General features: G+C 33.7%; 1 protein-coding gene across 6 annotated transcripts in view; it reads right to left on the reverse strand.

Annotated features, from left to right (window-relative positions):
• Positions 1-370: 370 nt before the first annotated feature.
• Positions 371-13,722, reverse strand: part of LOC149782638 (protein broad-minded-like) — a 185,661-nt gene continuing 172,309 nt past the window's right edge. For 5 of the 6 annotated variants that reach the window (XM_089934131.1, XM_089934132.1, XM_089934133.1 and 2 more), the window contains 2 exons: positions 10,618-10,806; positions 371-3,455 (listed from right to left, as the gene is read on the reverse strand). In XM_089934131.1, coding sequence (XP_089790257.1) covers positions 3,342-3,455; positions 10,618-10,806 — 303 coding nt within the window. In that variant the 3' untranslated portion in view covers positions 371-3,341. The remainder of the gene's footprint in view (positions 3,456-10,617; positions 10,807-13,722) is intronic. The other variant, XR_016414416.1, reaches the window with a different exon arrangement.

The following is a 13,722-nucleotide window of genomic DNA, read 5'->3' on the forward strand; positions in this document are numbered from 1 at the left end:
AATCAATCAGTCAGTCACTCAACACTGATTTTACTACTGGTGGACATAACTAATCAATCAATTAAAAACACACATCATTTGTTTTAATCACTTGTATACATATCTCATCATACCATTTGCCAAAAAATTAAAGGTCTCAATCTGTTTCATTCAGATATTCACCATCTGCTCCTGTGAGCAAATGTGAAGAGCTGTTTTGAAACAGGCAGAGAAAGGTCTTTCTGTTAGACTACTTAGTGTAAAAAATGCAACAGACAGACATAGGACAGACGACAGGCAAGATTTGATAGAGGCACGTTTGTTTTTATATAGCATAAACGTACCTGACTTTTGGTTTGGTGAGCCATCAATAATAAAATGAAAATAACAATGATATCAAACATGATTTTACTAATGAAGAAATAAAAAAGCATGTCCAAAGAACAATATGGACAATACATGAAAAAATATTCAACTGTAAAGTTTTCACAACATTCACACAGTTCTTGGACGGACGGAAAATACAAAATAAACAATTATTATGTGTAAGTATCTCTCGCTTTACACTCATCACGTTACGAAATGACGTGTATTCAAGTCCACTATTTTAGACAGCATTTCTTCATCAATTATCATGCATGGGTAAGTGAAATAATTCAAAATAAAATTTCCTGAAAATCTGATCTACAGAAACATGGAATATGTACTTGAAATTCTCTTTTAAAAATACATCAGCTAGGGTATTCCACAGCAGCTGTTAATTAACTCTCCATTAATATATTTGCTCGAAATTTAAAATGCATAAAAGAAATATGAAAGTATACATGCTTTTCTGCAAAAAAGAATGAAATTACGTAACTTGGAATTAAAAAAATTATTGCATTGCTCCCAAGTTTGATAAAGTTAGTATCCGAGTATTACACACAAATGGGAACAGAGCAGCATCTAACAAGATTTAATGTTAAATTACTGTAGATCAAAATGTATGTAATTATTCCCCACACCAACAGATAAGGTACTTTGCTATTTTTAGGTGGGTTATGCATTGCATGTTATACACTGATTAACACTGTTATTTAAACACTGTATCAAAAGACACTGAACTTTAGGAAAAAAAGTTTAAAAATGTGTATTTCCCACTCAACCATTTGAAAGTGTTGGAATCCAATAACTTTATGAATAATGAGGAAAAAAATTTCTGAACCTCCACAGCTGTTGGCAATATTTGGCAATGTTGGATAAGCTGTGTGGTAGGCTGGTGGATAGAATCATCAGAATGGACTGGAATGGAGGTAATCATCAGAATGGACCTGGAATACAGGCAAGATATTTGTCCTCATTATTATTTTTTTCATTAGACTGTATAAGTCCTTGCATAAGTCCTTGTATAAGTCAATGCAGATTGTAATTAACCTTCACATAAAGTACATTTCATACGTAGAGTTCCTTTTCCTGTTAATCTTCTCCAATGCAAACATCAATAATGCCCATTGAACAGCACTAACTTTATTAAACTGATATTGTTCCAGTTCATAAGGTTCACCTTTTATATTTATCTCTTGGGCTGGTAAAAATCCAAGCAACTTTAGCCAATATCACATGCTTATAAAAATAGAGACAAATAAATTGATTTTATCAACACTGATGTCATTTAAGTTTCTATTTGAACCCTATTTTATAATAAAACGCATTGTTTATACTGTTCAATCATATACCATTGTGTCTTTTTGAGACTGGTCACTATATTTTCTTTTGAGATTGGTCAAGCTTGCCATGTTGTTTTTTGAGACTGGTCCAGCTTGCCATGTTTTTTTTAAGACTGGTCAAGCTTGCCATCCTACTATCTCTTGATGTTAACTGGCTGTAGAAAAATGCTAATTTGATTACTATTCAGTACATCACAGACTGACCAAACAGTGTTTTCTTATTTATACCTGGTTTGATATGGCTAGGTAATTAAGTTACACCGCCTTAACCAATCATAATTAAACATTTTGTAGCATACAATACCTACACTACTAGTTACTGACCAGTACAGTTATAATACCTACACTGTACTAGTAACTGACCAGTATAGTTATGATACCTACACTTTACTAGTGACTGACCTGTATACAGTTGATACCTACACTTTACTAGTGACTGACCAGTATAGTTATGATACCTACACTTTACTAGTGACTGACCTTTATACAGTTATGATTCCTACACTTTATTAGTGACTGACCAGTATACAGTTATGATACCTACACTGTACTAGTGACTGACAAGTATACAGTTATGATTCATACATTTTATTAGTGACTGACCAGTATACATTTATAATACCTACACTTTACTAGTGACTGACCAGTAAAGAGTTATGATACCTACACTTTACCAGTGACTGACCAGTATACATTTATGATACCTACACTTTACTAGTGACTGACCAGTAAACACTTATGATAATTACACTTTATTAGTGACTTATCTGTATACATTTATGATACCTACATTCTACTTGTAGTGACTGACCAGTACACAGTCACGATACCTACACTTTACCAGTGATTGACTAACCATGATTTAAGAACGATGCAGCTGTACGTATTGTACCTACACAATATTAGTGACTGACTGTATACAGCTTATGATACCTACACTTTATTAGTGACTGACTGGTTAAAACCAAGACCTTTATGAATCCAAAATCAGAATTACCTATTATAACGTCAATAATTTACAATCAATACTAAATCAATATTTGGAGAGAAAACCTTTGACATGGTTTAGATAAAAATTATATTTGATTTTTCCAAAATAACAATGTAGTTTAGGTAAGTTCCCTAAATGATGATTCATATTCAATTTAATGCTTGACACAATCATTCAAGTTTTAACCCAAGAGATGACAGCATTTTGTGGAAATATTTTAGAATAATGCTTAGCTACTATTGTACTACAATAATGGAACCCATTACATCATAATAATGCACTGAACAAATAACAGATCAAGTTAGAAAATTTTATATGAAGTGTTCTTTTAAATATGAACTAAACTCTGACCAGGCTTTAGCAATATACATCATGCTGGGACAAATGATCAAGGTAAGTCAAGATCAAGGCAGCTAATGATTCATTATCAAGAATAATCCGGTTAGATTTTGTTGATGTTCAGTTGGTTGGATGGGATGATCAATGAAAAATTCTGATAAAGTGTTTGATAGTCCAAAGATCAGTCTGAGAAAGGATGATCTGGAAAATTCACATCATGGTTAGGACATATTCAATAGGTTGGGAAGAATGATCCAGGAGAATTCAGATTAGGGATTGGTGGTGTTGTTGATTAGCTCAGGAAGGATGATCCTGGAAAATCCTGATCATGGTTTGGTGATATTCATTAGGTCTGGAAGGATGATTTTCCTATACTTCTTTTCTAGCTCCTGCATGTACTTTAGGTTTTTGGATACATGAAATTCATGGATTGGCTCCTCCTAGGTAAATAGAAAACAAAAATTAGACATGAAAATCTTGCATTTTGAGGATTTTAATGAAACTGATTTTTAAGGCTGTATGTTAGTGAAACTGATAAAGCAGGTGTTTACAAGGGTAAAAAAAGAGCTACCAGTAATTTAAAAAAATCCATGTCAATATTGCAGCCATGACAGTTCTATGTAATTTATCACTCCATTTGGTCATATTGCACAAATATGTGGAGCATTATAGGCAAACAATTCGTGGCCTACCTCCTCAAAAGCATGCATGAAGACAATGAATTTGTCTTGTTCAACTCTGAGGGCCCCGAGTGGCCGAGTGGTCTAAAGCGCTCTGCGTTACGGATCACTGCCATCTCACCTCTGTCTGCATGGGTTCGAGTCTAGGATTCGGCCAATGTGGGTATGTGAGAAAGCTTGCCAGTAGTTTCTCATGGGTCGGTGGTTCTTTCCGGGGTTTTCCGGGGTTCTTCCTCCACCATTAATACTGGCCACCATGCATAGCCTATCATGTGCTGAAAAATGGCGTTAAATCCCACAACAACAACAACATTGTTCAACTCCATATTTAGTAGTTCAGGGTAAATAATCATACTTTACAATAGCCTGGTTACCTCCCCTGATAAATGCATTTCAGATCTGTGTTGCATGCAAAACACAAAGAACAAATTATATCTCATTTTTGTTCTTGTATGATTATAAACACACACACACACACACACACACACACACACACACACACACACACACATGTTTATAACATTACACAAGGGACTGAGATTTTTGGAATGTTACAACCAGTAAACATTATGTCCAAATTCATCAGCATGTTTTTCTCCACTTTCTTTGAATTGTTTATGTACTTGACTGTGCTGATGCTGGACCTAAATATAGTAAAAGTTTATTCTGGTATGAACTGTCAGAACTCATATACAATGGTAAGAAAATATTCAAACAACATACATTCTATCAGTATGTTTTATCATGAAACAAAGTATGTAACAGCAATTGAATAGTAAAGTCACTTTTATGTGAAAATGTCTTTGTTCAGTAAGTTGGTTGCTTTCTGGTGATCATCAATCTCACAAATAGTATATCATGGTACAACAAATTTACATTTCACTTGATGGTAACAGTTTCACTATCTGAATTAATATAATCCATGAACTCAAGTCTCGATACCAGACCAAAGTAGGCACCATGCACCATAACAAAGGAAACATCATCATCAGTATCACCATCAACAGTAATGATATATTTCTGCTCACTAAATGCTGTCTTAACAAAACAGTTTTTAACTCAATCTGTGAAAATGTCACATCATGCATGATAAATCATATTCACTGCAGACAGTACATGTATTTCATGCTCATATTTTTGGGCATGGCTCATTTTTTTGGGCATGGCTCATATTTGTGGGCATGGCTCATTTTTTGGGGCCTGGCTCATTTTTTGGGCCTGGCTCATATTTTTGGGCATGGCTCATTTTTTTGGGCATGGCTCATATTTTTGGGCATGGCTCATTTTTTTGGGATGACTCTATAGCGCATGTGAGCACTGACTTTTATTCCTTACATTTCTTATTTTTATGTTTGTGTCTAAATAGGTATCTTTTTTGTTTTTATGACTGACAAATTTTCAGCTATTTTCACAACAGTCTAAATTCAAAATGAAGACAAGAGAGATTAACTTTAAGCTGTACTCAGTTAGTCAACATAAAATTATAGAATAATTGCTAGAGTATTATTTCAAACCTTTCAGTAAAAAAAAGTAAACAAGATGAACATTTCTTTTCATAATTTAATTGCACTGAAGCATCGATTTATGATTCTAAATTACCAGTTGAATTGAATGAATTGTGATTATCATGTCTTTATTACTTGGTGTCTTTGTTAGACCACTGTTATTTACTGGTATTGAATAACACATTATTTACTGGTATTGAATAACACATTATTTACTGGTATTGAATAACACATTATTTACTGGTATTGAATAACACATAATTAACATGCCTTTGTTACCTGATGTATTTATTAGGCCATTGGTATTTACTGGTACTCAATAACATGTGATTATAATGTTTTTGTTTCCCAGCACCTTTGTTTTTACACCCCTGTCATTGAAATGTTTATTAGGATAAGTAATGTTATCTTTTTGTTTATCTAGCTTTGGCACATATATTTGAGCTAATTTTCTCAGGCAGACAAAAACAAAAAAATCAAACACTATAACCAATTAAACATTGTAATAATGGAATGGTATAACAAAGTTTTTTGAATATATAGTAACTAGGAATCTGGCTGGGGAAATTACAGTCAAACATCCTAAGACAGAAGATGATGTATCCAACAATGTAATAAACAATCTTGACTGTACATGTATGTATGTATGTATGTACAGCGTGATCCCACTATAGTATGCTCCATTATAACTCAAATTTGGATATAACATGATTGTAGCATAGCTCCCCAAATTTCATAAATTTTTTCGTACATGAAAAAAATTAATATTTTTCAAAGTATGAGAATTAATGTATAAAAATTTATTATTGATTTGGGGAAGAGATTGCATATTATTTTGAGCTTGGCATGGCGCCTGAAATTTCATATACATGTATTTCTCTTGTACATGAAAAAAAAAATCCCCTTAAATGTATGAAAAATAATAAGTAAAATGTTTATTATCATTTTGGGGAAGAGATCATGTATGAATCTGAATATAACATGATTATGGAGTGCCTCCTGAAATTTTATAATTTCAAAAATTTCTTGAAGTTTGTGCCAAATAAACATTATCAGAAATATGTCTATCTGAACTACTGGCTGGGCCATTTGAAAACTTTGATCTAAGTTCATTGTTGAAAGATGTCAGCTCATAAGTGTGAATCTTATTACTACTGATCCATGGACAGAAAAAGGCAAAGTACCTGACAATAAAAATCTCTAAGAAGCTCCTGTGTCCCTTAACATTTTAATAGGGATAGGATTGGCCGAATCACCCAAGAGTGATATAGTTCTCCATAATAAAGTCAGACTGGGGTTTATTAGACCCAACAAATGTATTGCTTTTAATACATGACAGTGTCCTTGACCTCTTAAAAAAAAGAGCATCTGGAATAGTTCTGTCTTGATTCTGATGCCTATTTTTCATTTTGTGGCAATCAGAAATAACGTGTCCTTTCTTCTTACAACAGGTGCAAGGAGGAAGCTTGAGTTTTTAGAAGTTGTGCCAGTCTGAGATTTAGAAGGGCTTGTATTAGGCTGAAATACTTTTCTGCCAAAAGACTGTTGAGTAGAAGTCATATTTACAAAAGTAACTTTATGAGTTAAAGAATACTCATCAGCAGCACGAGCAGCATTTTCCAAGGTTTCAATCTGATGCTCATCAAGATAAGACTTAATGTCACTATGGACACAGTTTCTGAACTCTTCAAGTAATACAAGCAGTTTGAGACTTTCATAATCTTGTTCAACTTTCTTGGCTAAGCAGCATCTATCGAATAACTGCTCTTTTTCTCGTGCAAATTTGACATGAGTTTGTCCAGCTTATTTTCTATAGTTTCTGAATTTTTGCCAATAAGCTCCAGGGACTAACTCGTAGCCTCTTAAGATGCATTCTTTAACCACATCATAGTTACCACTTTGGTGAACTGACAGTGAATTGTAAATATCACTAGCCTTACCAATAAGTACATGCTGTAATAACTGAGTCCAATGCTCCCTTGCCCATTTCAAATTTTCAGCAACTTTTTCAAAATAAGGAAAATATTTGTTGACATCTTTTTCTCTAAAAGGGGGCACTAACCTAATATTCTTTGCAACATCAAAACTTAAATTTGCATTTGAAGTGGGAATGTACTTTTCACTTGCCAGCTCCATTTCTTTTATTCTAAATTAACATTCCCTATATTCCTTCTCACTTTGCATCTGCATCTCTCTCTCTCTCTCTTCTTCCTTATCTAATTGTATTTGCATTTGTTTTTCTTTCTATCTTTTTTGTCTCTCTCTCTCCTCTTTCTCAAATTATAACTGCATTTGTTTTTCTTGTAACTGCATTTGTCTTTCTTTCACTTTTTGTTCTTTCTGAAGTTCCAGCTTCCTTAACTCCAATTCCATCTTGTACTTTAATTTTAATTCCTTTACTTTTATGTCAGATTCTGATACAGATTTATTGATCGAAACCAAAGCACTTTTACCCAAAACATTCTTTTCGACCAAGTACTGGACCACAATAAATTTTATTTCTTGCTTCATTAAGGAAGTCTTTACCTCAGAAAGATCATACTTTCTGGTAAGTTGAATTAATTCATCTTTTTTGAAAAGATCTAATTGGTCCTGGGTAGGACCTGAAAGAAAGATTTCTACTTTTGATGAAATTTTAAAAAAAGCTTGCTGATTTCACTAAAGATTTCAAAAACTAGGGGAATTCAAATTACAAAAAACAAAGTTTTCTGAAATATTTTAGCCAAAATTAAAAAATCAAAGGATGAGGTCCCAATTCTTAAGCTATGTGTTTAGGCTCTAATAAACAATAACAAAAGAAGGAGTGAAAACAATAAGCTTTAAAAAATTTTACAAATAATTTATTTCCCTGGCAAAACACTGTAAAAATAAGAATTTACAGTTTTAAGAATCAAATCCAAAAATAATCCAAGAATAATCCATGAATTAAATTTTATTAGTCCTAGTAATGAAATGTTCTAATGAAATTTGAGTTTGAGTCCTGACGAAAAATCCAAAATGGAAGGTGATGATGTATACTGTAGTCAGCATTGTGTGCTTTTGTCTACAGTTCTTTGTTGATTCACAAACAATAATATTCTGGTGTTTGAATTTCCAAATAAAATTTTTAGAAATATCTTTGTCCAAGAGTTCTGTATGATCACTCAAATATTCCCAGTAAAAAGAATTATCTTTTCGAGTTTAAATAATTTGAATAAAAATTAAAATGTAACTTCAAAATGGTCACAAACACACTTTCCAGTGTAAAAGCCCAACTGAGAAATATCTCTCTAAGCATCACTATTAAAATTAACTACTACACAATTTCGGACAACCCAAAATTGCAAAATAGAGGCTGTTTACATATAAAAATTCATGTACTCCTAGTATGACCTTGATAAAAACCAATCATTTTACTCCGAGAATAAAGGAAAAATACAAAGTTGTTTACTTGGACAATATAGCTATTAAGTTTTTTCTGTGTTTGTCTTCAACATGTACATTCACAGACAATATAGAAATTCAGTTTTCTCTGTGTTTGTCTTCAATGCATTCTGTGTACAATCATGGACAATATAGAAATTAAGTTTTCTCTAAATTGTCTTCAATGCATTCTGTGTACAATCATTGCTCAAACAATAGAAAACATAAGGTTTGTTTTTTAATCTGCATACACAACCATACACCAAACAATGTGTTAGTTGATAAAACATTCTCACCTGAATTTATAAAATTATTAAATTAAGTACACTGCCAATCATCTAAGTCAATTGCAGAACTAAAACTTGTTCAAATTATGGGGCAATGATTTATAAAACATCATAAAATGAAAGCAACCAACATGTGCACATGGCGTGGCAGTGTGGTTAGATGCAGTCAGTTGATCAGTAAATAATGTCATCCATTCCCTACAAAAATGACCCCACTGTTACTTGACAATTATTCTTGCTGTAGTGATTCAGATGAATAGGTGTAAAAGTGTTAATCAGTGGGCATTTACAATGGATGAAGATGCATGGAACTGTAAAGCTTTCACCATTATATAGAAGGCTGAAGCCCTGGACAAGATTAAGTCTGGTGTCAAACAATCACAATTAGCTAGAGATTTAGGTGTTAATGAGTCATCCATCCAAGGACAGCAAATGTGACAGTAACAGAAAGCAGCTGAAAATCAGTGACCCTTTTGAAAAACAATAAATTAATCTGTTTTGCAGGTGAGAAAATTCTAGCAGCATAAAATTTACACAGACACCTGTTTATTGACCATGGAATGTACTGAACCATAAATGAGGGTCTTTCCTTATGTAATTCTGCCATTATGTTTTCAATGTAATTCAGACATATAATGATTTGTGACAAAATTAGTTAGTATTTTAAATCCATGTGCATATTTTCGATGGAATTACAAGTTTTATGGATTCATTATATGTGATGAGATCAGCTGGTTAGTACATGGTGTTGATACTCTATTCATACTGTACATTAGACATATATATGTAAACAGTATACACATACATGCACCAATATGTGGTGCTCTGAATAAAGTAAAATATTACATATGCAATCTCTATGTTTTGACTACATGTGTATTCATCATTTAATATGCATTGATTTAAGATGGTAACTGTATCAATGAAGCATGTATCTGAGCACAGTCTTTATTCCCCCCCCCCCCCCTTGTACAGCATGCACCATTTTCTTCAGCTACCTGACTTGGTTGGTTATAGCATGGTTCAGTATATAGAACAGTCAGGTTTAGTGAACCCTAAACATCATATTAAAGCATGGTCACACCGTGTGTGTGTGTTTGTGTGTGTGTGCACACACATGTATGTATGCATGTATTGCAATAATTTTAGATTGTACACATTCTAAATACATTATTCAAGGTCATAAACCCTACCAATGACTGTTCTGTCAACTGTAGTGCCCCTTCCCTTCTCCCCAATGCATTATCCTGGCAAACATGCTTCTTCTACCAAAATGAATTTCTTTTAAACATTTTCTTTGATGGCATGGTGTAATTAAAAATATCTTTCAGCGAGACTTGCCAATGACAATAAATGTTCTACACTATCAAGGTGTTTTTTTTTCTTCAAAGTATAAAGCATGAAAACTTTTGATTTTAATAGTGAAGCACTTCAGTTTTTGGTTGGTATGTTACACCTTCATGGGTGAATACTTTAACCTGCATATAAAACTCTGAACTTTTGTCTTACTCGTCAAGGTCACCTTTTCATTATAGACTTGAACACCACCACAGACATCAAGGTCATCTGTTTTTGTATTCCACATAGGTAGGTAGCTCCATACCTGGTAGATAACTTTAAAAAAAGAGGCTAGCACAATTTCCAGAAGTGAAAAACTAGCTTATGGTTATGTACTGTCTATTTTAAAGAAAGTGTTTAAATGTCTGTTTAAGAACATCCAGGAATTACCTTGAGGAAAATAATAAGGTCTTGTGTCTGCATGTGTTCCATAATCTGCTTCTGCAAGTGTTTTAGAATGGCCACACAGAGGTAGACCTGGTAGTCAATTCCCAGTATCAAACACACACATACATAGTGGCAAATATCAAACCAGTCCAAATAATTCCAGAAACACTGCTTCAACCAATGCAGACAAATCTGAAAAGAAGGAAAGATTGTTTTTTAACGGAATTCATTTTTTGGTAAAGTTTATGTTTAATGGCAAAGTACTGCCAACGATTTTGATTTTTACATGTATTATAATTGTTTTATTTAGGATAACATATTCATGTATTTGTTAATCTGGATGGTTTTCTCTCAGACAGTTCCTACTACTGCTTTATTCTTCAGATTATATTTCAAATTCTATAAATGGTGAACACCTTTTTCAGTTTTAGTAGTTGCAATACTTTTACATGTATGACTTGTTGTAGATGGGTACTGTCTCATCATAAGTAATAAACATAGGTGTTACACAAAACTTTTATATGCATGATGTGTAGATGGGTACTTCTCATCATAAGTAATAAACATAGGTGTCGAGCAATACTTCTATATACATGACTGGTAGATGGGTACTGTCTCATCATAAGTAATAAACATAGGTGTCAAGCAATACTTCTATATGCATGACTGGTAGATGGGTACTGTCTCGTCATAAGTAATAAACATAGGTGTCAAGCAATACTTCTACATGCATGATTGGTAGATGGGTTCTGTCTCATCATAAGTAATAAACATAGTTGTCACGCAAAACTTTTATATGCATGACTGGTAGATGGGTACTGTCTTTTCATAAGTAATAAACACAGGTGTCAAGCAATACTTCTATATGCATGACTGGTAGATGGGTACTGTCTCATCATAAGTAATAAACATAGGTGTCAAGCAACACTTCTATATGCATGACTGGTAGATGGGTACTGTCTCATCATAATAAACATAGGTGTCATGCAACACTTCTATATGCAAGACTTGTAGATGGGTACTGTCTCATCATAATAAACATAGGTGTCAAGCGACACTTCTATATGCATGACTTGTAGATGGGTACTGTCTCATCATAAGTAATAAACATAGGTGTCACGCAACACTTTTATATGCATGACTGGTAGATGGGTACTGTCTCATCATAAGTAATAAACATAGGTGTCATGCAACACTTCTATATGCATGACTTGTAGATGGGTACTGTCTCATCATAATAAACATAGGTGTCATGCAACACTTCTATATGCATGATGTGTAGATGGGTACTGTCTCATCATAAGTAATAAACATAGGTGTCATGCAACACTTCTATATGCAAGATGTGTAGATGGGTACTTCTCATCATAAGTAATAAACATAGGTGTCATGCAACACTTCTATATGCATGATGTGTAGATGCGTACTTCTCATCATAAGTAATAAACATAGGTGTCACGCAATACTTCTATATGCATGACTTGTAGATGGGTACTGTCTCATTATAATAAACACAGGTGTCAAGCAACACTTTTATATGCATGACTTGTACATGGGTACTGTCTCATCATAATAAACACAGGTGTCAAGCAACACTTCTATAGGCAAGATGTGTAGATGGGTACTGTCTCATCATAAGTAATAAACATAGGTGTCATGCAACACTTCTGTATGCATGATGTGTAGATGGGTACTTCTCATCATAAGTAATAAACATAGGTGTCATGCAACACTTCTATATTCATGACTGGTAGATGGGTACTGTCTCATCATAAGTAATAAACATAGGTGTCATGCAACACTTCTATATGCATGACTGGTAGATGGGTACTTCTCATCATAAGTAATAAACATAGGTGTCACGCAATACTTCTATATGCATGACTTGTAGATGGGTACTGTCTCATTATAATAAACACAGGTGTCAAGCAACACTTTTATATGCATGACTTGTAGATGGGTACTGTCTCATCATAATAAATACAGGTGTCAAGCAACACTTCTATATGCATGATGTGTAGATGGGTACTTCTCATCATAAGTAATAAACATAGGTGTCATGCAACACTTCTATATGCAAGACCTGTAGATGGGTACTGTCTCATCATAATAAATACAGGTGTCAAGCAACACTTTTATATGCATGACTTGTAGATGGGTACTTCTTATCATAAGTAATAAACACAGGTGTCACGCAACAATTCTATATGCATAACTTGTAGATGGGTACTGGCTCATCATAATAAACATAGGTGTCAAGCAACACTTCTATATGCATGACTTGTAGATGGGTACTGTCTCATCATAAGTAATAAACATAGGTGTCACGCAACACTTCTATATGCATGACTGGTAGATGGGTACTGTCTCATCATAAGTAATAAACATAGGTGTCATGCAACACTTCTATATGCAAGACTTGTAGATGGGTACTGTCTCATCATAATAAACATAGGTGTCATGCAACACTTCTATATACATGACTTGTAGATAGGTACTGTCTCATCATAAGTAATAAACATAGGTCTCATGCAACACTTCTATATGCATGACTTGTAGATGGGTACTTCTCATCATAAGTATTAAACATAGGTGTCAAGCAATACTTCTATATCCATGACTGGTAGATGGGTACTGTCTCATCATAAGTAATAAACATAGGTGTCAAGCAATACTTTTATTTGCATGACTGGTAGATGGGTACTGTCTCATCATAAGTAATAAACACAGGTGTCTCGCAACACTTCTATATGCATCACTTGTAGATGGGTACTGTCTCGTCATAAGTAATAAACATAGGTGTCAAGCAATACTTTTATTTGCATGACTGGTAGATGGGTACTGTCTCATCATAAGTAATAAACATAGGTGTCATGCAACACTTTTATATGCATGACTGGTAGATGGGTACTGTCTCATCATAAGTAATAAACATAGGTGTCAAGCAACACTTCTATATGCATGACTGGTAGATGGGTACTGTCTCATCATAATAAACATAGGTGTCATGCAACACTTCTATGTAGATGGGTACTGTTTCGTCATAAGTAATAAATATAGGTGTCAAGCAATACTTTTATATGCATGACTGGTAGATGGGTACTTCTT

This window comes from Sinohyriopsis cumingii, chromosome 15 (assembly GCF_028554795.1).
Source record: "Sinohyriopsis cumingii isolate HCF-2022 chromosome 15, ASM2855479v2, whole genome shotgun sequence".
Classification (NCBI taxonomy): Eukaryota; Metazoa; Mollusca; class Bivalvia; order Unionida; family Unionidae; genus Sinohyriopsis; species Sinohyriopsis cumingii.